The sequence below is a fragment of the Rana temporaria genome, chromosome 9 (assembly GCF_905171775.1).
Source record: "Rana temporaria chromosome 9, aRanTem1.1, whole genome shotgun sequence".
In the NCBI taxonomy this organism is placed as follows: Eukaryota; Metazoa; Chordata; class Amphibia; order Anura; family Ranidae; genus Rana; species Rana temporaria.
Window position 1 is genome coordinate 168329099 of NC_053497.1, and position 22547 is coordinate 168351645.

A 22547-nucleotide genomic window follows, 5' to 3' on the forward strand; every position below is an offset into this window, starting at 1 on the left:
GTCTATATACAAGGAACATACGATCAGTTCTAGTCTCCCCTGGCAGGACATGGATCTGTGTGTTTACACACACACAGATCCACGTCCCTGCTCTGTGATGAGCCATCGCGGCTGCCGGGCACGCGCGTTGGGAACACAGTGATGCGGCGCGTGCTAGAATGCCGGGAAAACAAAGACTTCAAATGACGTGCCTGCTGCCGTCATTTTACTATACGGCGGTAGGCAAGTGGTTAAAGGGTGAGAAGTTCTGAGATCTATATATATCTCTCTATCTATTTCTCTATATCGAACATTGGAGAAACCTGACATTTTTAACAGGGGTGTGTAGACTTTTTATATCCACTGTATGAAGCCATACAATATACAGAGTGCTCTTATTAATGCATACAAGATAACAGCAATCATGTCTGCATACATCCGTGTGACATAAGGAGTACTCAGTTCAAAGTGAGCAATTGGAGGAAATTGGAGTTATTTACGAAAGGCAAATCCACTTTGCCCTACAAGTGCAAAGTGCACTTGGAAGAGCAGTGACTGTAAATCCGAGGGGGACATGCAAGGAAAATAAACAGCATTTTAGCTTGCACATGATTGGATAATAAAATCAGCAGAGCCTCCCCTAATTTCAGATTTACAGCGACTGCACTTTCAGTGCAATTTCAAGGTCACTTTGCACTTGTAGTTTGCACTTGTAGTGCAAAGTGGATTTGCCTTTCGTTAATAACCCCCAATGTATCTATAGGGCCTGTACATTTTTGATTTGGAGGGGGGGGGTTGAAGAAGCGTGGGAATTGGGTGTTTAAACTTCAGTTGGGCTTTAATTTGCAATATAATGTCTGTATGTTTTCAGTGTATGATTTGCCTACTAAGCAGTGTTGGCACTAATAAATCTGAACACCTTCTTTTGATCTCAGGTGCACGACCTTCTCCATGCAGCTAAAACCCATCGCGCCGTGGCAAAAACGGCACTCAACGACCGGTCATCTCGTAGCCACAGTGTGTTTCAGCTGAAAATTGAGGGCGAGAACAAGCTAAGAGATGTCCATACATCGTGTAAGTTTCTGCGGAGGTTAACCACTTAAGCCCCGGACCAAAATGCAGCTAAAAGACCAGGCCAGGTTTTGCAATTCGGCACTGCGTCGCTTAAACAGACAATTGCGTGGTCGTGAGACGTGGCTCCCAAACAAAATTGCGTCCTTTTTCTTTATCGTTACATCACGGGACACAGAGCGGCATTCATTACTATATGGGTTATATGGAGTACCTTCAGGTGTAGACACTGGCAATCTTCAAACAGGAAATGCCCCTCCCTATATAACCCCCTCCCATAGGAGGAGTACCTCAGTTTTTACGCCAGTGTCTTAGGTGTTAGTCATGGTTTAGCTTGCCTCCGCATCCTTGGGATTAGGTGAGCTACCGGTTCTGTCCAAAAAAGCCTGAGCGCTAAAGTGGTCAGTAACCGGACCCCAAACCCTTGGGGTATAGCCCATAATGCTTTCTTTTTAAGAGAGCTGGACCCTGGGCCCAGAACTTAGATAACCTTTGGGCGCCTAATGTTTTCTGTTTGCCAGGGTGCTGTATGGGTCCAGGACAGTGGATCCTTCATGGAAGAAGAAGGTTCCCAGGGCCTGAAGGTCTAGACATCCCCACGGAGATGGGGGAAGATTGGGCCTCTTGCTTTGCAAAGTCCTGCGGCATGGAGCAGGTAAGTAAGGGGAAAACTTGCGGAACTTGGCTCTTAGCAAGTTTTTTCTGGGAGGTCACAGGGGACATGCCTAAAAGTTATGCATTGCATCTGGCAAACCAGTCACATATCATGAAGATAGGATGGCTCTATATGTTGTTATTCCCCTTAAAAAAGTGACCTCCCTGGTAGTATTGGAAAAGCTGTGAGTGGGGCCTTTGGTGTACAAATGTATGTGTGTGTCAGAGAGCTATGCTTACCTGCAAGCCTCCAGGCGATGCTCTATCCAGTCCTCTTCCTCATGCCTGCAAGGCAGGCAAAACGCTGTCCTCCTCGTGTGTTTTCTGGCTGCGGCTGCAGGAACAGAGAGGCCCTTCCTCCCATACACCCCCCCCGTCGGCGGGCACGCGCGCGGCGCGCGTGCACGTGTTTATAGGCGCATTTGGCGCCGTTTTTGCTGGGGGGGAAGGGCGGGTCAGTGATTTAAGGAAGGGGCGGCCCTTCCTTAGATACCACAGTTCATTCAATACTATGGTTTGAGGGAGGAAGGACTGGAGTGAAGCACGGGGCGCCGAGGACACACAGTGGCCGGAAAGAATACTACAGTCTTCAGAAGATTGTGGTTTAGCCTAGGAATAGGCTGTTTTTCTTTTCCATCTCATAGTCTTTTCTTTGGCAATACTACTCAGGGGGATAGAATGTTTTTTTCTTGCCTAGATTGAAAAAAAAAAAAAAAAAAAAAAAAAAAAGGAAAAGAAGTTTTTTTTTCTTTTGAAAAAAAAAAAAAAAAAAAAAGAAAGTGTCATCTGGGGAAGAGGAAACATTTTTTATTCCCCAAACAGGTGTTTGGGCATTTAACTATTTATAAGTCCCAGGTACCAATAAGTAGCAGGTGTACCTCGGTATTGTACCATGGCATCAAAGAACAAATCAGAGGGTACAAAAGGTGGGGATTCCCCCACAGGGTCTGAGGTCTCGGATAGAGCTATGCCGCTGCTTTCCCCACTGGGAGCCGTTGGGCCATCGGGATCGGGGGCTGGAGCTGACGCGAGTCAACCCAATCCTAAGATGGTCACGGAGGAGGTGTTACTTACCTCTTTAAATGAGATGCAGAAAAGCATGGGAAAAATGATAGCCGCAGCTATGCGGGGTAGTAAGCGGAATAGATCTCCGTCACCCGTGCGCGGACCCTCGGAAGAGGAGGTCCTTTCCTCTGGGGAATTGGACAACCTCTTGGACAAGGACCAAGTAGGTTCAGGGATCGATGATCCGGATACAGAGGAGTCTGGGGCAGTCTCCCTGAGGGAGAGCTGGTGGATTCAAGACTTGACGGACTTGGTCCATAAGGCATTCAACCTGCCTATACCAGATCTCCAGGTATCGACGGTTTCAGCTTTGGGCTCACTGAGGGCGCCTCAAAGCAGTGCGGTGTTTCCGATCCATCCTCTATTGGAGGGAGTCTTGTTCCAAGATTGGAACAAACCAGACAAGGTTTTCTTACCACCTAAGAAATTTTCTGTCTTGTATCCTATGGAAGAAAAGTTTTCCAAGAGATGGGCTTCTCCTGCAGTAGATGCAGCCATCTCATGTGTTAACAAATCGTTAACATGCCCTGTAGAAAACATACAGGTTTTCAAGGATCCAGTGGATAAACGCTTGGAAGCACTACTTAAAAACTCCTTCACTGCTGCAGGGGCAGTAGTACAGCCAGCCGTGGCTGCGATTGGAGTCGCTCAAGCTTTATCGGATCAATTTAAGCAAATGCTTGAACTTATTCCTGCCGAGCAGGCAGAAGAATTTTCGGATGTCCCTAAGGCCATTTGTTTTACGGTAGACGCTATCAAGGATTCTATCCAGCAAGCGTCACGTTTATCGTTATCTCTTATCCATATGAGAAGACTCTTATGGTTAAAAAGCTGGGAGGCTGAGCCCCCATGCAAGAAACTCCTGGTAGGGTTCCCCTTCCATGGAGGTCGGCTCTTCGGAGAAGACCTAGATAAATACATTCAGACCATTTCAAACGGCAAGAGTACTCTCTTGCCAACTAAGAAGAAGGTTCAGGGGCCTGCGTTTAAACGACAGTCCTCCCCTGGACAGGGGCCCTCTAATACTAAGCAGTATCAACGGCCTCCTGCAAGAACAAACTTCGGCTTCAACAGCAGATCACAAAGACAGGCTGTTAGAGGCAAGAGGCAGTGGTTTCGCAAACCAGCAAAACCAGCCCCCAAGTCTACCTTATGAAGGGGCGCCCCCACCCACGAAGGTGGGGGGAAGGCTGCGACTCTTTTCGGAGATTTGGGAAGCCAGCATTCCCGACGAGTGGGTACGGTCTTCCGTGGCCACAGGCTACAAGCTAGAGTTCCTAAGGTTTCCTCCTCCTCATTTCCAGGAGTCGAGGATTCCAAACGATCTGGAGAAAGGAGCCGCATTAAGATCGGCTCTAGTTCATCTACTTTCCCAGGAAGTAATAGTAGAGGTACCAGTCCTGGAACAGGGACTGGGTTTCTACTCCAACCTATTCATCATCCCAAAGCCCAATGGAGATGTCAGGCCAATTTTGGACCTAAAGATGGTAAATGCATACTTAAAAGTCCGCTCATTTCGGATGGAATCCGTGCGGTCAGCAGCTGCCACACTCCAAAAGGACGACTTCATGGCGTCCGTAGACATAAAGGATGCCTACCTTCATGTTCCAATTTATCAGCCACATCAAAGATATCTACGCTTTATGGTGGCTTCGCGTCATTTCCAATTCGTGGCGCTTCCCTTCGGGTTGGCTACGGCCCCCCGCGTGTTCACGAAAGTTCTAGCTCCAATCCTAGCCAAGCTAAGGATTCAAGAGGTCACGATTCTAGCATACCTGGACGACCTCCTAGTCATAGACCACTCGTCTCCCGGCTTGGAGCGAGCAGTGGCCCTCACGGTCCAATACCTCGAGAGGTTCGGCTGGGTCCTAAACCGGGAAAAGTCAGCATTCCAGCCCACAAGGCAATTGGAATATCTCGGCATGAGATTAGACACAGAACAACAAAGAGTGTTCCTACCTCTGAGGAAGGTCAAGGCCATCAAGGTGTTAATCCTACTGGTTCTAAGCAAGAAAGAACCGACTATTCGCCTATGTACGAGACTACTAGGCAAGATGGTGGCTACCTTCGAGGCGGTGCCATACGCCCAGAGCCACACTCGCATCCTGCAGGCAGCCATCCTGTCAGCATGGAGCAGAAGGCCACAGGCCTTGGATATCCCGTTGCCACTCTCATCAAGAATCCGGCAAAGTCTGTGTTGGTGGTTAGATCCTCAGAACCTACTGAAGGGAAGGTCTTTCAGCCCAGTGGCTTGGAAGATAGTGACCACAGACGCCAGCCTAACGGGCTGGGGAGCAATTGTGGAGGGTTCCACTCGCCAAGGTATTTGGGCAAAGCCAGAGAAGCTGTTACCCATCGACATCTTGGAGCTCAGAGCTGTTCGACTAGCCCTCAGGGCTTGGACGTCGAAATTGCAGGGGTTCCCGGTGAGAATTCAATCAGACAATGCCACGGCAGTGGCATACATAAATCACCAAGGGGGAACCAGGAGTCAGGCCGCTCAGAGAGAAGTGAGCTTGATTCTCCTATGGGCAGAGGCTCATGTGCCCTGCATATCGGCAATATTCATTCCCGGAGTGGACAACTTTCAGGCGGACTTCTTAAGCCGCCAGACTCTATGGTCGGGGGAATGGTCTCTGCATCCACAGGTCTTTCAAGCACTCTGCCAAAGTTGAGGAGTGCCGGACGTGGATATCATGGCATCGAGACTCAACAAGAAGCTAGACAGGTTCATGTCCCGGTCAAGGGATCTGATGGCCTGCGGAACCGATGCTCTGGTTTGCCCTTGGCATCAGTTCAAACTTCTTTATGCATTTCCCCCCGCTCCAGTTACTACCCCGCCTGCTGCGCAGGATCAGGGTGGAGCGCATACCAGTCATCCTGGTAGCTCCAGCATGGCCCAGAAGGGCATGGTACTCACTAATCCTAAGGATGGTAGTGGGAAACCCTTGGACTCTGCCTCTAAGGCCAGACCTGCTATCGCAAGGTCCGATCCTCCACCCTGCCTTACGGCATCTAAATTTGACGGCCTGGAAGCTGAATCCTTGATTCTCAGGGGTAGAGGTCTGTCTCAGAAGGTAATCTCTACCCTAATCAGAGCCAGGAAACCGGTCTCTAGGGTGATTTATCACAGGGTCTGGAAGGCCTATGTAGGCTGGTGTGAGTCCAAGCTATGGCTTCCTCGCAAATTCACCATTGATAGAGTTTTAAGTTTTCTCCAGCTAGGAGTGGATAAAGGATTGGCATTAAGCACAATCAAAGGACAGATTTCTGCTCTGTCAGTGTGGTTTCAGCGGCCGCTGGCCACCCACTCGCTGGTTAAGACCTTCCTTCAAGGGGTCTTACGTATTAAACCTCCAGTTAAATCCCCGCTTTGTCCGTGGGATTTAAATCTTGTCCTGTCAAGTTTACAGAAACAACCGTTTGAGCCATTGGCTGAAGTTCCTTTGGTTCTACTGACAAGGAAGTTGGTATTTTTGGTTGCCATAGTTTCCGCAAGAAGAGTTTCGGAACTGGCAGCCTTATCCTGTAAGGAACCATATCTTATTTTTCATAAGGACAAGGTCGTTCTTCGCCCTCATCCTTCCTTCCTACCGAAGGTCATATCCAGTTTTCATTTGAACCAGGATTTGGTATTACCATCCTTCTTCCCTAAACCTACTTCCAGAAAGGAAGGGTTGCTGCATACCTTGGATATCGTCAGGGCCATGAAGGCCTATCTTAAAGCTACAAAGAAGATCCGGAAAACAGATGTGCTGTTCATATTACCGGATGGGCCCAAGAAGGGGCAGGCAGCTGCAAAGTCCACCATTTCTAGGTGGATCAAGCAATTAATCACTCAGGCCTACGGCTTGAAAGGGTTGCCTCCTCCAGTATCATTAAAGGCTCATTCTACTAGAGCCATGGGCGCCTCCTGGGCAGCACACCACCAGATCTCTATGGCTCAAGTTTGCAAGGCGGCAACCTGGTCTTCTGTCCACACATTCACAAAATTCTACAAGTTGGACGTAAGAAGGAATACTGATACTGCCTTCGGGCAGGCAGTGCTGCAAGCTGCAGTTTGAGACCCTCGGATCCCGGGGGCTCCTCTTCTTTTTTTGAGTTAAATTTAAAATTTAAGATTATTTTTCTCAAATAAGTTGGATTTATTATGATTTGAGTATATCTCTAAATTAAATCCTTTTGTCTTGGAGATGTTCTCCCTCCCCTCATTGTAAGCATTGCTTTGGGACATCCCATATAGTAATGAATGCCGCTCTGTGTCCCGTGATGTAACGATAAAGAAAAAGAGATTTTTAATACGGCTTACCTGTAAAATCTTTTTCTTGGAGTACATCACGGGACACAGAGCTCCCACCCCTCTTTTTGAGGACCTTTTTGGGAGGCATACTGCTTGCTACAAAACTGAGGTACTCCTCCTATGGGAGGGGGTTATATAGGGAGGGGCATTTCCTGTTTGAAGATTGCCAGTGTCTACACCTGAAGGTACTCCATATAACCCATATAGTAATGAATGCCGCTCTGTGTCCCGTGATGTACTCCAAGAAAAAGATTTTACAGGTAAGCTGTATTAAAAATCTTTTTTTCCCACAAATAGAGCTTTCTTTTGGTGGTATTTGATCACCTCTGCGGTTTTTATTTTTTGCGCTATAAACAAAAATAGAGCGACAGTTTTGAAAAAACAATATTTTCTATAATATCCCCCAAAAATATATAAACATTTTTTTTTTTTTTTTTTCGTTGCTGTTTAGTAACACGTCTTGTCCCTCTCCCAGCTTGCAACTGAGCAGTGCTTGTATAAGGCAGCAGGACTGATGAGCTTGTCTTACTCAATCGACTTATTGAGTAAGACTCATACTCATCACATGCAGTCCAGTACGTTTTTTTATTTCTGCATGTAGGTTACATGGTTTCCAATGGCATAGTTCACACCAGGGAGGTCAATTCCAGGGCCTACCTGCTGCATTTTTCCTGGACTGTACTAAAATGCAACTGAAATGCATTAAAAATGCACTGGACCCTAGCAGTGAAAAAAAGCATCTGGAAACGCACCAAAAAATTTACTGGAATGCGCTAAAAGAAAATGCGTTTAAAACCATGCATGCAAAGAAGGATCTGGAGTGTTTTTTGTGGTGTGATCCAGCCCTTAGTCGGCACATGAGGACTGCAGCTCAACTGATTGGCTCTTTGTGCTGCTTCTCTCCCACTCAGTTTCAACTACAGTAAACATTTGCTGGCTCCCAGAGTAGTGCATGCAAGGCTGAGATTTCAATTAAGCTGAATATTTGGCTTCTCTTGTTAAAGGAGAAGTAGGGCCAAAGCTTTTTTTGATGTACTTCCGGGAGTTCACTTTGTTCTGCGCTCTTGTGACCCATTTTTAACTGACGGCTAACGCCCGCTCTTGTGACACAGCCGGTGAAGGCTCTGGAGCTAATCCAAATTTAATTACTGGATCCACCCAGATGCATGGGCTGGCAGCTGGCTGAGCCTCACAGCGTGCCAATGAGAGCCTGAGCCCTGCACAGCCTTGCGCTTCAGTGAGCATTGGAGGGGAAAAGCCAGTGACTGGCGGTCTCCACTCTGCACACTAAAGACCAAGAACTGAGCCATCGATGGCTTTTGATCAGTTCTCGGTCTTGGAAGCAGCGGGGGATAAATGCAGCATCGTACAGATGCCGCATCCACCTAGTGCAGTGATGGCGAACCTTGGCACACCAGATGTGTTGGAACTATATTTCCCATGATGCTCATGCACTCTGAAGTGTAGTTAAGCATCAAGGGAAATTTGGTTCCAAAACATCTGGGGTGCCAAGGTTCACCATCACTTATATTTTCCGAACTTTTTTAAAGTGTAACTTGTATGTATGGGGGGGGGGGGGGAATTACTATCGGGGTAGGCTTTTAATACAGAGGTGACAATACCATGTCCCGCCTGCATTAAAAATCTATTGCCTACCTCTATGCCCTGCACACTGAGCGATCTACAAATTTTGGCAATACCAAGATGAATTAACTTGTTTTTATTAAAGCGGTAGTAAACCCGCTGAACTTTTTACAGAAAAAAAATAAATAAAAATCTAATGGCATAATGAGCTAGTATTACCTTAGAACGAGTCATCAGTAACTTACCTGGTCCACACCGAGGGGAAATGACATCTTGCCTCGCCGTGTCTTCCAGGTATCGCGGCTCCAGCGCTCTTAGTGGCTGGAGCCGCGATGTCATCACTCCCGCGCATGGGAGATTCTTTCCGGCGGCTGCTCGGCTTTAAGCCGAAAATCCCCTGTGCGCATACACCCCTGCATTCAGCGGCTCATTGCGAGGGGAATGTCTCCTAAACCGTAAAGGTTTAGGATTTTTTTTTTTTGTTTTTTTTTTGTTTGTTTTTTTTACAAACAGGTAAGCCCTTATAGGCTTACCTGTAGGTAAAAGTTAAAGCAATTAAGATACAACCACTTTAAAAGCCAGCAGCTACAACTGACTTTTAATCACACTTGCCTGTCCCACGCTCCAGCAATGCCCCCCCCCAGCCTTGCTCCTCTCTGTGGCACTGGCATTGTAGGTGTGGTGCTGGCATTGTAGGTGTGGGCGCCCGGCTGTGACCCCTTGCAGCCGTGTGCGCACTTTTCAGTGGCCAGGCAATCCTCTGGCTCCTGTGACGGGTCCCAGAAGATTGCAAGGAGGGGGAAAGAGTCGCCTAGGAGGCAAGAGCGGAAGTGGAAGCTGGGTACCTGTTAAAATAGGAACCCGCTGTGCCCAGAAAATGTGGCATGTCGGGAGTGATTAAAGTAGAAGTTCCACTTTTGGGTGGAACTCGGCTTTAAGTCATCTCAGCTGGGCCAACAAAAATGGCCAGCGATCGGCACCCGGAAGCTGAGCTGGCCGTAGAGGATAGCAGCCGGTGGGAGCTCTGGGAGACTGCGACACCAAATAGAAGGTGAGTATAGTTTTGCTTTAATTGGGTGAATGTCCTTTGAACACAGAGGGGGTGTGCGTTGGGACCTTGAACCTGCTCCAGTATGACTATCACACTTTGACATGCAACTGAATCGTCTACAACCACCTCCATAGGCGGTGTGCATGCAGCTGGTGATGGATGCAGGCCCTCCTGCATGCAGTATTGGCAGAGCCCATATGAATGAGGTCTTAGTAAGTTTTCCTAATGAGGACACAAAGTATGAACCCTGATGGGTTCTAACCATTTGCCAAATCTAACAAAATAGAAATTGCTTCTAGTTCTACTTTAATAAACTGAACACTGTCGCCATGACTGGTAGCAAAATAAATATGAACTTTTTCAGTTGATCACAGAAGACATGGACAGTACACAATGTAGCAATTGTATCAAGCTTCATTTATTTAAAGATCTTATTTCACACTAAATCACTTTCCCATGTTAGTTTTACTCAAGTATTTTATTTCTTTAGCTGTCCTAAGCCTGATTGATCTTGCCGGGAGCGAACGCTTGGACCGGTCGCTATCAACTGGTGATCGGTTAAAGGAAACACAAAGCATCAATACTTCACTGTCTGCTCTGGGGATGGTTATCGCCTCGCTGTGCAACAAAGTAAGTATATGCACTGTTGCTTTGCTTGCATTCAAAGCGTTTATTACCTCAACACTTCATATTCCTGATATGTGGCCGCTGTACCATGTACTTATATGTGAGAGTCTCCTGTTCTTTGTATTGCTTTCTCTGTGTTAAATTCCTGGTGATCCTGCCAGTACCTCTGCTTTCCTATTAAAAACTGACCACACTAAGCAGGAGAACACGCCATTGGTACTTTCCTCCAATGATCAGACTTGTCCTGACACTCCCCTGCTGCACAGCCATTCACTGGGGAGCTTGGTGCACTGCTTCCTCTCCTCCCCCCAGCTCTTATGCAGCGGAGAACAGAGGCAATGTGATCATTTAGGCCCCTTTCACATTGGGGCGTTTTTTCATGCGGTACAGCGCTAAAAAATAGCGCTGCTATACCGCATGAAAAATCATGCCCTGTAGTGTTCAATGTGAAAGCCTGAAGGCTTTCACATTGAAGCGGTGCACTAGCAGGAGCGCTCCAAAAGTCCTGCTAGCCGCATCTTTACCGCGGTATAGGAGCGGTGTGTTCACCGCTCCTATACTGCACCTTCCCATTGAAATGATTGGGAAAGCGCGGTATTGACCCTTTCATATGTATTTGTGTGCAAGTAAAAAATCCAAACAAAGATTAAACATAAAAAGGGGGGGGGGGGGTTACTTAATAATAAATATATATATATATATATATATATATATATATATATATATTCTATACAAAATATGTTTGCCTGTCCTTTCTATTTTTAACTGAATGGGTTGTTTTTTACAAGGTGATCATTTACAATCATTTTATTTCTGTACGAAGCTTGTACATGTTGGTGCCCCGCCCCCTTTAAATATAGAGAAGTTTAGTATGTGTATACATGACCCTTTTTCCTAGGGGGTCTTCTAGTCTGTCCGGTGGTGTCACGAGTCCTATCACTTCTGCAGCTGGTGGGATTTCTCTTCCATTCATGGACGGACACAGCAGCATCTTGACCTTAGGGTGTTCAGTAGTATTCTGAGCCCGGGTGCCCCTTCATGACACAGTGAGCGAGCTGAATGGAAATGGGCCATTCCAAGACTGGTTGCAGAAATTTCTGTGGGGGACAGCTATGGACTGAAGTGCAAGTAAAGCAGAGAGATTGTTTATTTTTTTACCTAATTATGTTGGCCTATAGATCTTTAAATAAGAGAAACTTAAAGTTTTTTACTTTAAGGCTCAAGGTTTTTTACTTCGATGCGTGAAGGAAGGAAACACCAGTGTGCAGCAGCCCCCCCATACATATCTAAGCCCCATCTCGATCCAGCAATGTGCACGAGGGCAGTGGCTCTCCCGCATCTCTTCCTCAGACATTGGTTCCTGCCATTATCAATTCCAGCCAATGAGGAGAGATCTGGGGTAGGGGCTAAACTCCTCGCCGTATGTGATTGGACACGCAGCAGCTTGGGAGTGAGCCTGCTCGGGTGCCCCAATAGCAAGCTGCTTGCTATGGGGTTAGGAGGGAGGGGTCAGGAGCGCTGGTGGGGGACCCAAGAAGAGGAGAATCTGGGGGTTGCTCTGTGCTAAACTATTGCACAGAGCAGGTAAGTAGAACGTGTGTTTTTTTGTTACTTTTTAATATTAATTATGGGGTATCACAATTTGGGGGTGACCATTCTCCTTAACTTTCTTACAGGAGTCTCATATACCCTATAGAAACAGCAAGCTGACTTATCTCCTACAGAACAGTTTGGGAGGAAACTCAAAAGTGTAAGTTGTGTTTTTTGTTTTTCCTAGTATTAACATCATATGGGTACTGAGGTCCAGACAGTATGCAAGAGTAAGTCGTTTGTGCTTAAAGCAGCATGAAGCCTATATTTGTCAATGAAGAGGCATGCAGGAACGGGTGCGTGACCCCAAACACGGACATGATGCGCTCGGGTACGTGCAGTCCTCCCTGCATGTCTGTAAGACTCGGCTGTGTGGCTGAGTCTCTACACCCGCTGTGTCTCCATTGGCTAATGTAGGTTGCCTACACACAGCTCCAAAAGCATAAACTGCTCTATAGGATGTGCGTCCATGTGAATGAGCCCTAAATTTGTAGTCTGTTTGCTTCATTTATTTTTGGGAAGGTTTGGAGGGCTCTTATTTGCTTAAAGGGGTTGTAAAGGTAAACAATTATTTCGTTCATGGACGGACACAGCATCTTATTCTTGACATTAGGGTATTGGCCTTCTATCAGGAGAGGACTAGGCAGAAAAGCATGTTAAGTGTTAAACATACTTCAAAACTGTACAGTACCTCCCCTTTTTTTTTTTTTTTTTCTGCCTAGCATAGGAGCATGACATGGCTCCCTTTTGGGCCCATGTGGCCTGGGGATTTTTTTTACTCTCTTGGTAAGTAGCTTTCGGGTGGATGTTGCCTCTACCAGAGTGTTTTTGAGTTGGTGGCCTCGTCTTGCAAGTCTCCCCACTTGCTCATCCAAAAGAATCAGGTCAGTGCTGCGTCCGCAGCCTGTATCTCTACCTGAGGTTTGTTTGTTTGTGCCTTTTTTTTTTTTTTTTTAATCAAAATGTGGACTTTGTGTTTCATTCATGTGTCCTCATCCGTCGCATTCCAAGAGGTTGCTTGCTTTCCTTGGACTTGGTACAAGCTCTGCGGGTGCATCTGTCTGCCACGACTCTGTTTCAGAGGTCAGACTCACTGTTTGTGACGGGTCCGAAGTAAGGCCTGGCGGTCTCGGTGGATCAGATTGTAATTCAGTTTTTCTCTTCCGTTCATGGACGGACACAGCAGCAATTGACCTTGGGTATTATCCTCCCTTTTAGGAGATTGACTAGGCAGAAATAACAGCATGTTAAGTGTTAAAAACTCCACACAACATAGTACCTCCCAGGGGGCGGTTCCCCCGGGTACATCCCCCCCCCCCCCCCACGTTCTGCTCTGCAGCCCTCTAGTTGTTTGTTTCTGACTAGCAAGGAGATGACATGGCTCCTCTGGGCCCTTGTGCTCTGAGGCTTTTTTTGCAATTTTCTTGCTTTTTCTTTTCTTTTTCCTGCATTTTTTGGATCCTGAGATCTACAATCAACTGCCGACTGGGTGACAGGCTGGATCCTCGATCCTTGTAGTCCCCCCAAGTTCGGCCATCGAGCAGGTGCCGGCCATTAGTTATGCGCTGGGCCATCCACGACATGCCCCGTTGCTCCAGGGGTGGCTGGTGAGCTATACGCTCCAGGGCACACATACGACCGCGCTCTATGTCTGTGTCACAGTGTGCCGGGCCGACAGCCATGCCGTAACTGCACGGATGTTTGTTCTGTCCGGGATGCCTCCAGCCGGTGGTCGCTGGACGGGTAAGTAGCAGTCCCCTTGCTTTGACATTGTGGTGCGGCTGGGGAGGTCGATTGGTGGTCCGCCCTGCTTTCCTTTCCCCACGTTCTGGGTGGCGGGGTCGGCCGTGAGGTGGGTGGTCCACCTGGGGGGCTCCATCCAGTGGCTGGGGGCTGTGTCTGCTTAGGGGGTGCTGTTTTGCTGCCGTGTGTGCGGAGGGGGTCCAGGGTGTTTGCACTGTGTTCACTGTATGTGTGTTTTTTACTGTGTAATCGCGGCCGCCATTTTGGCAGTGCCGGGTGCCTTTATTAGAGTTTGGCGGCCATTTTCTTGTAGCTCGGTGCGGGATACTCCAAAAAATTGAGGATTCGGCGGAGACATCAGAGATGTTGGTCCCTTTTGGGTTCTGCAAGCCGGCCCGCACTGCAAAAGTGTTTCCTTGTGTTCCTTATCTGGAAAGGTTTTTGTACAAGGAATGGGATCGGCCGCAAAAGTTTTTTTTTTTTTTTTTCTGTTCCAAAATGCTTTGCGGTCGTTATCCTTTTGAGGAGGATTTCCTGAAAAAATGGACCTCTCCTCCGTCAGTGGACCTCCGTGTCCAGACTGAACAAGGCTACCATGTTACCTGTGGAAGGGGCTCCCGCTTTCAAGGAACCCGCAGATAGGAGAGCTGAGGTCCGCTCCACGTTCACGGTGGTGGGATCGGCAGTGAGACCGGTCTTGGCCGGGGCTCTAGTGTCAGACACTTACTGAACGGGCAAAGTTGTTGCTTCAGGAGTTGGAGGAGCATCAAGCCCCTCCGGACTGTGTGGCGCTGGCCGACCAGTTGGTGCAGGGCCTAAAATTTGTCTGAGTCAGCCCTGGATACGCTTCCCTTGCTCTCCATGGCCTCCGCGGTGGTGTTGCGCCGCCTTGTCTGGCTGAAGTGTTGGTCTGCGGACCAGCCTTCTAATAAGGCCTTGGAGGACTTGCCCTTTAAGGGTGAACGGCTTTTTGGGGCTTCTCTAGATGACATCAAAGATGCCACAGGAGGTAAGAGCACTCTGCTCCCACAATCTGCTAAGGGTAAGGACCCTCACCATAGGCACGGGCCCTCCTTTACTGCCTCCAAGCGTTTTTTTTTGTTTTTTTTTTTTTTGTGCGGCAGGTAAATGTTCCCAGGACTAAAGCGCCCGCTGAAGGGCAGAAGCGCCCCTGGTTCCGCAAGCCCAACAAGCCTACAGAATACCTGCTTCCGCATGAAGGTCTGCCCCCCCCCCCCCGTCTCTCGGGTGGGGGTCCGGCTTCGAGGGTTTGCGAAGTTGTTTCCTCAGGGTACAAGATGTCGTTTCTCTCGTTTGATTTTTTTTCCTTCCAACCTCCGGGTCGTTGGGAGGCCCTGTTTGGGGCTGTTCAGGATCTGCTGGTCAGGGGAGTGATTGTGCCGGTTCCTTTACTGGAACGGTTTCAGGGGTTTTTCTCCTATCTGTTTGTAGTCCCCAAGAAGGAAGGAGTCCGTCCAATCCTGGATCTCAAGGCCCTCAACTGTTTTGTCAAAGTGCAAAAGTTCAGGATGGAGTCGGTTCGCTCTGTACTAATGGCACTCCATCAAGGGGACTTCCTGGCGTCCTTAAATATCAAGGAGCGTACTTGCATATCCCCATATGCGCAAAGCACCAGAGATTTCTGTGCTTTGCGGTCGGGGAGGACCAATTTAAATTTGTGGCCCTCCCTTTCGGCCTGGCTTCGGCGCCAAGGGTTTTCACCAAGGTTCTCACTCCGATTCTGGCCCTGCTGAGGCAGCGCGAGATCGCTATTGTAGGATACCTGGACAATCTTCTGCAAGCTTCTTCAAGCTCAGTTAGTATGTGTCTATCACCTGCCAGACCCTCCGGGAATTCGGTTGGCTGCTAAATGTTCCGAAGTCGGTGTTGGTACCGTCTCAGCGCCTGGAATACCTGGGGTTTGTCCTGGATTCCTCGAGGCAAGAGTTTTTTTCTTCCCACGGAGAAACTACAGACACTGCAAACTACGGTGCGGCGGTTGGCGACCCAAAAGTGTTAGTCGCTTTGCTTTTGCATGCGAGTTCTGGGTCTCATGGTGGCCTCCTTCGAGTCGGTACCGTATGCTCAATTTTACACTCGTGTGTTACAGAGAGAAATTCTGTTGCGTTGGGACAAGCTCCCTTCGTCTCTGGATTACCAAGTCCAGGTGAGTCGCCTGGTCAGGTCCTCCCTAGTGTGGTGACTGACGTCTCCGGTGCTTCGGGCCGGGAAGTCGTTCCTGCCGTGCCACTGGACGGTGGTCACAACGGATGCCAGTCTCTCTGGCTGGGGGGGGGTGGTCTGGGGTGTTTAGTCAGCCCAGGGGCGCTGGACTCCGAGTCCCACCTGCCAATCAATGTCCTGGAATCAGGCTGTGCCTCTCCAAGTGGTCTCTGAGACTGCAGGGCCACCCGGTCAGGATTCGGTCGGACATCGCTGCGGCCGTGGCGTATGTCAATCCTCAAGGGGGCACAATGAGCTTGGCTGCAGCGGCAGAAGTCGCTTACATCCTCCGGTGGGCCGAATAGAACGTTCTGGCTCTTTCGGCCGTTTACATTCCGGGCGTAAAGTACTGGCAGGCGGACTACCTAAGTCCTCCACTGCCTCCGTGGGGCTTGAATTTAGTCCTCTCGGTGCTTCAAAAGCCTCTGTTTTGGACATTGGGGAGATCCCTTTATTGACTTTCCCAGAAGGTGGTTTTTCTGGTGGCAATTACATCGGTCAGACGGGTGTCTGAATTAGCAGCCTTGTCTTGTAAGGTTCCTTACTTGGTCATCCACAGGGATAAGGTGGTGCTGTGGCCGCAGCAGTCATTCCTTCCTAAGGTTGTTTCGGCCTTTCACATTAATGAGGACATTGTTCTTCCATCCTTGTGTCCTCGGCCGGCGAACCCAAAAGAGGCTGCGTTGCATTCCTTGGACGTGGTTCGAGCCCTACCGGTGTACTTATCTGCTACGGCTCCGTTTCGGAGGTCGGATTCACTGTTCGTGTCGGTGACTGGTCCTAAGAAGGGTCTGGCGGTCTCGTCGGCCACCATTTGTAGGTGGATCAGGCAGGTCGTGCTTCAGGCCTATGCCCTAAAGGGGCGGGCGCCCCCCTTCCCGGTTACGGCACATTCGACCAGGGCGATTGGTGCCTCTTGAGCTTCCCGCCATCAAGCGTCTGTTTTACAGGTGTGTAAGGCAGCGACTTGGTCGTCATTCCACACCTTCTCAAAGTTTTTTACAAGGTGGATGTGAGTGCATCTTGTTTGTGGTGAAGTTGGTCTGTGTATTTCCCACCCTTCTATTTTATTGTATTTATTTTTGACACTGCTTGGGGATGCTGCTGTGTCCGTCCATGAACGGAAGAGAAAATAGGATTTTTGTACTCACCGTAAAGTTCATGGACGGACACAGCACCCACCCCTCTGTTTGTACTGCTTGTTTACAAACGGAGGCTGCATAGAGTGGGGGATGTACCCGGGGGAACCGCCCCCTGGGAGGTACTGTACTGTGTGAAGTGTTTAACACTTGCTGTTTTTCTGCCTAGTCAATCTCCTAGAAAGGAGGATAATACCTTAAGGCCAAGATGCTGCTGTGTCAATCCATGAACTCAGAGAAATGTGTTTTTATGGTTTAAATGTCCTTATTTCTTCTGAGAAATACTCACTTCCTGTTCTTCTGTCTGTAACTAGACACGGTAATGCAAGGCTTTCTCCCTGGTGTGAAGTGTCGTGTTCGCCCCCTCCCTTGAGAGGAGAGTCGGGACACCCACTAACACACAGCACATTTCTCTATCTGCAACGTAGAGTGTCCTGACTCTCCTTGCCCCCAAGGGAGGGGGCGAGCAGACACTCCACACCAGGGAGAAAGCCTTGCATTACGGTGTGGAGTTGCAGACAGAAGAACAGGAAGTGAGGATTTCTCAGAAGAAATGAGGAAATTTAAAAGCAAAATCGAAGAATGAGGTAAGTGGAGGAGGACTGCACTAGGGTAAAGGAAGCTATTTATTTTATTTATTTTACCTTTACAACCCCTTTTTAATATCTGATTTTCTCTATTCCAGGTTGATGTTTGTGAACATTTCTGCTTTAGATGAAAACTTTGCAGAATCTTTGAACTCATTACGATTTGCCAGCAAGGTAAGAGTCATTTTGGTGTTTGCTTTTAATTCTAACACCATTATTTTGATGTATAGTTTTACCTCCAGAGTTTATCTACAGAGGTCCATCGCCAGCATCTTTTTCCCTTTCACCTTCCTCCAGGTGCCAGATTTCAGCCATCTTGATTTCCTGGTGCGGGGTGACGTCACTCCCACTCATTAGGGGCAGTTGTTTTTACGGCAATTGTGCAGCTCGGTTTACATTATGTTGAAGACCGTGCCTGGAAATAGTTATTTTTAGCTGCAAAAAAAACTTTGCCTGTTTCTGCAATAAAGAATCTGCCTTTTTCAGTCTTATTTTAGACTTCCCTTTCAATTTGAAGGGGTTGTAAACTCTCTCGTTTAGAAAAACAAACATATCCTTCTTGCCTCCACTGTGCAGTTTGTTTTGTACAGTGTGGCCCCGATCCTCCTCTTCTGTGGTCTCCTAATGGCTCTTGCAGCTCCTCCTCGCATCGATAACCCCTCCTAGGAGAAGCGCTCTCCATGGCGGTACCGTGCGCACTCCCGAATCCAGAATTTGCGTCTGGATTTGGGGAGGGAACATTTAGAAGGGAAAGGGTAAGTGAACCAACAATGCTCTAACTTAAAGGAACCTATTTAGAAAATAAAAAACAAACCTTTACAACCCTTTTAAGGCTTACCTGTAGGTGCTGGAAATGTCTCCTAAACCTCCATGGTTTAGGAGATATTTACAATATACGCTTGCGCCGACGTCATCGACGCATGCGCACTTTCGAAAGGGCACAGTCACGTTGGGACTGGCGGCTTCGGCACGCATGCGCGGGAGTGACGTCATGCAACTCAGTCAGAGCCGGAGTCCGCGGCCCCAGAAGGAAGAGGGCTGAAGATGGACGCTTCCAGCCGGAGGTGATATCACGGGCTTCATTTTTAAGTAAGTGACACATAATGAGCTACTATGCGATGCATACTAGCACATTATGCTTTAACTTTGCAGGGAAATGAAGAAGTAAAACCCATCAGGGTTTACTTTCTCTCTAACTTTAGCTTGTTCAAGTCTGCCCCTTTCACGCTAGTTTACCAGTGGGGTCTGCCTGTCAGTTATTGAGGCAGACCTGATTGGACCCTCCAGTCTTCTTTATGGAGCAGCGGGTGTAAACGGACACGTGTCAACACGCCAACATCCGATCCTATCGGCCAAAAACTGATGTCTAGCTGAACTGACAGGCGGTCTGTTTACATCCAACTGCCCATAGAGGATTAATAGGAGCTTAGCTCTCAGCAGCTGGCCCTGCAAGAATACTACAAGCCTGTTTGTCACATGGAGTAATAAAAGCTTCCACTATAGGTGAAAAAATAAAAATCGTGCTTGGACAAATTTTAGCGATGAAGAGGGAGGTTTGGGGGTCATGGCTGGCCATATGCTTTAACTTTTTAGCCTAGGTTCACACTGACGGCAGGATTGAAATCATGCGAATTCAGCTGAACTCGCACAATTTCATACCCACATGTCAGTCCAAGTTCGGGAGTGATCTTGGAGACGTCTGTGCTGGTTCCTGCACAGATGTCTATTTAAAATGCACCCAAAGTCGCCAAAAGTAGAACAGAAACCACTTTTGGAAATCGGTGCCGCACCACAAATGTGGCATTGCACCGATTCAGACAGTGCCATTGCCGGTGTTCTGTCAATTTGTGCCCTCCGTTAAAAAGTGCGCAGAACCGAAGGGCGCTCCAGCTAATCTCCTGATCAGCCTTTGTATCTGCAGCGCATGCGCACATCGTAGGAGGCTTTTTTTCGACAGGAGATACCATTTGACGGGCACAATTGAATGCAATGCGAACAGCGGATGGACCGCATATATGTCATATTGTGCCTCGCTGTTACAGGGCGACTTTAGTGTGTGCTCAAGGTCCGGTTTTGTCAGTGTTGCAGGGCGGGGCGGGTTTGTTGTGTGGAATGGCAGGTTTTGCCTGTGTCTAAGGGCAGGTTGTAACACAGAAAAAACCCGCCCTGCAACAGCGAGACTCAATCTGACAACTACAGCATCCCGCCGCTCTTTGCATAGCTATCAATTGTGCTTGTGAAATAGTAGCTTCCCTCGAAAAATGCCTCCTACGATGTGCGCATTTGCTACGGATTGATCTGTCGATCAGCTGGAGTGCCCTTCCGTTTGCATGCATGCGCAGGCACTTTTTTCGACAGAGGGCATTATTCAATAGAAAACTGCCAAATCGCATCGTTGTGAACCTAGGCTCAAGAGATGAGGTGGCTTGGTGCACCTTGGGCAATTATTGGATAAAATGCAGAAACCTTTACCTCCCGACTTCGACTATGCACTGTTGCCTCAATAACTCTTCCACTTCATTATTGTCCATAGCATCTCCTGGATGCGGGCCACGCTACCACCACCAGAGATTCTTCCTATTCCTTCCCTCAAAGTGGAGTTTCACCCGAAAACTAAATTTTTAACATTAGATTGAGGCTCATTTTGTGAAGGGGAATCGGTAGTTTTTTTAAAATCGAAGCAGTACTCACCGTTTTAGAGAGCGATCTTCTCTGACGCGTCTGGGTATGGGTCTTCGGGACTGGGCGTTCCCATTTGATTGACAGGCTTCCGACGGTCGCATACATCGCGTCACGATTTTACGAAAGTAGCCGAACATCGGTGCGCTGGCGCCGTGTCGAGCCACACCGACGTTCGGCTACTCGTGACGCATGCATGCGACCGTCGGAAGCCTGTCAATCAAATGGGAACGCCCAGTCCCGAAGACCCATACCCAGACGCGTCAGAGAAGATCGTTCTCTAAAACGGTAAGTACGGCTTCGATTTAAAAAAAAAAAAACACCCAATTCCCCTTCACAAAATGAGCCTCAATCTAATGTTAAATTTTTTTTTTTCGAGTGAACTCCCGCTTTTAAGTATACTGTCCTAACTGGGCATGTTATGAAGACGCCAATATCTCATCTAGTCTTGAGTTATCATAGCCCACATCTTCCTCGTGTCTGGTCCTTTTTTCCTCTCTACTTCCCCCATTTCCCATTATACGACCTATAAGTATGGGACTTTCTTCATCATCCATAGTTATACGATTTGAGAGTGGTGATTTTTTTTTTATGATATTTTGATCTTTACCACTTTTATACCTTTAACCAAATATAAATGGCAATTGAGATTTGTAAAATCAGTATCTTGACCCCTTCATTTTTCCTACAATATACCATAGTATTTTGGTGAGAGGCACGATTCACTAGATACGCTGACTGAGGGATTGTGTGTGTGTGTGTGTGTGTGTGTGTGTGTGTGTGTGTGTGTGTGTGTGTGTGTGTGTGTGTGTGTGTGTGTGTGTGTGTGTGTGTGTGTGTGTGTGTGTGTGTGTGTGTGTGTGTGTGTGTGTGTGTGTGTGTGTGTGTGTGTGTGTGTTAGGGGTGCAACGGATCAGGAGTCTCGGATCATTTTTCGGATCGGCAAACAAAAAAAATCTCCCCCACTGTAATATCAACATGTCCCTCCTCCTCCTCACAGTGATCCTCCCCCCCCCCTCCTCACAGTGATCCTCTCCCCCCCCCCCCCTCACAGTGATCCTCTCCCCCCCCCCCCCCCCCCCCTCACAGTGATCCTCAGTGAACCCTCCTCAGTACAGTGACCCCCCCCCTCCTCAGTACAGTGACCTCCCCGAGCGGTGTGTCCGAGTGCGGGCTCCTCCTCTGTGGGTGTAAACAGAGGAGGGCCGCCGCCGGGTGTACCAAGATGGCCGCGGCTCCGGAGCTAGGCCGAAGCCGCGGCCTTTCCTAGCGTTATGGTCGCGGCTCCGGAGGTAGGCCGAAGCCGCGGCCATAACATTAGGAAAGGCTGCGGCTTCGGCCTAGCTCCGGAGCCGCCGCCGTAACATTAGGAAAGGCTGCGGCTTCGGCCTAGCTCCGGAGCCGCCGCCGTAACATTAGGAAAGGCCGCGGCTTCGGCCTAGCTCCGGAGCCGTGGCAATCCGCGGATCACAGTGTGATCCGATCCGAAGGGGGTGACCCATTCGGATCACGGATCAACTGTGATCCGTTGCACCCCTAGTGTGTATGTGTGTGTGTTACTGGTTATGAATATTTCACATGTGTATAAGCCTACACACTTTTCTGTCTTTCTTATGTAAACCTCAATAAAAACAAGAAAATGCGGAAGGAAACCTGGGAACAATTTGTTATCACTGGTCTTTAGTCCTACATGATTTAGGAGGGGATTTGATGGTTCTGTGAATAATGTATCAAAATAAACTAAAAATTGTTAATTTTTTTTTTTTTGTATTGCAGGTCAACGAATGTGTAATAGGCACAGCACGGGCAAACAGAAAATAAGTGACTCGTCTTCTCCACAGTACACAAACCTTTCTATCTTAAACAGTAATGCTGTGGTTTTTGGACATTGTGTTGCCCTTGTTGAATGAGCCCAACAGTATTTCATTACACAGATGTCAATATATATAGTGTATATGTATTTGCTGGCATATAAGACTACCTTTTATACTTCAAAAAACTGGCCAAAAAGCAGGGATCGTCTTATACGCCGGGTCAGCTGCTCGGAGGCCTGCTGGATGTGCGGTAATACTGTATGTAGCTTTGGCTACATACAGTGTATACCTCTTGGCCAATCCTGGTGAGCGATGTATTCAAATTAATATAGGGCCTGCTCGGATTGGAGTAACAACCTCTGCCAATCTGTGCAGGCTACATACAGTAGCCTGCTCGGATTGGATTTGAGAGTCAGAGGCGTGGGCTGATGATGTTACAGC

The 22547-nt window shown here is 48.2% G+C and overlaps 1 protein-coding gene across 2 annotated transcripts in view; it reads left to right on the forward strand.

Moving 5' to 3' along the window:
- KIFC1 (kinesin family member C1) overlaps positions 1-22308 on the forward strand; it is a 67755-nt gene extending 45447 nt beyond the window's left edge. For both annotated transcript variants that reach the window (XM_040324953.1, XM_040324954.1), the window contains exons 13-17: positions 915-1053; positions 10195-10334; positions 12008-12081; positions 17712-17787; positions 22069-22308. In XM_040324953.1, coding sequence (XP_040180887.1) covers positions 915-1053; positions 10195-10334; positions 12008-12081; positions 17712-17787; positions 22069-22113 — 474 coding nt within the window. In that variant the 3' untranslated portion in view covers positions 22114-22308. The remainder of the gene's footprint in view (positions 1-914; positions 1054-10194; positions 10335-12007; positions 12082-17711; positions 17788-22068) is intronic.
- Positions 22309-22547: the final 239 nt, after the last annotated feature.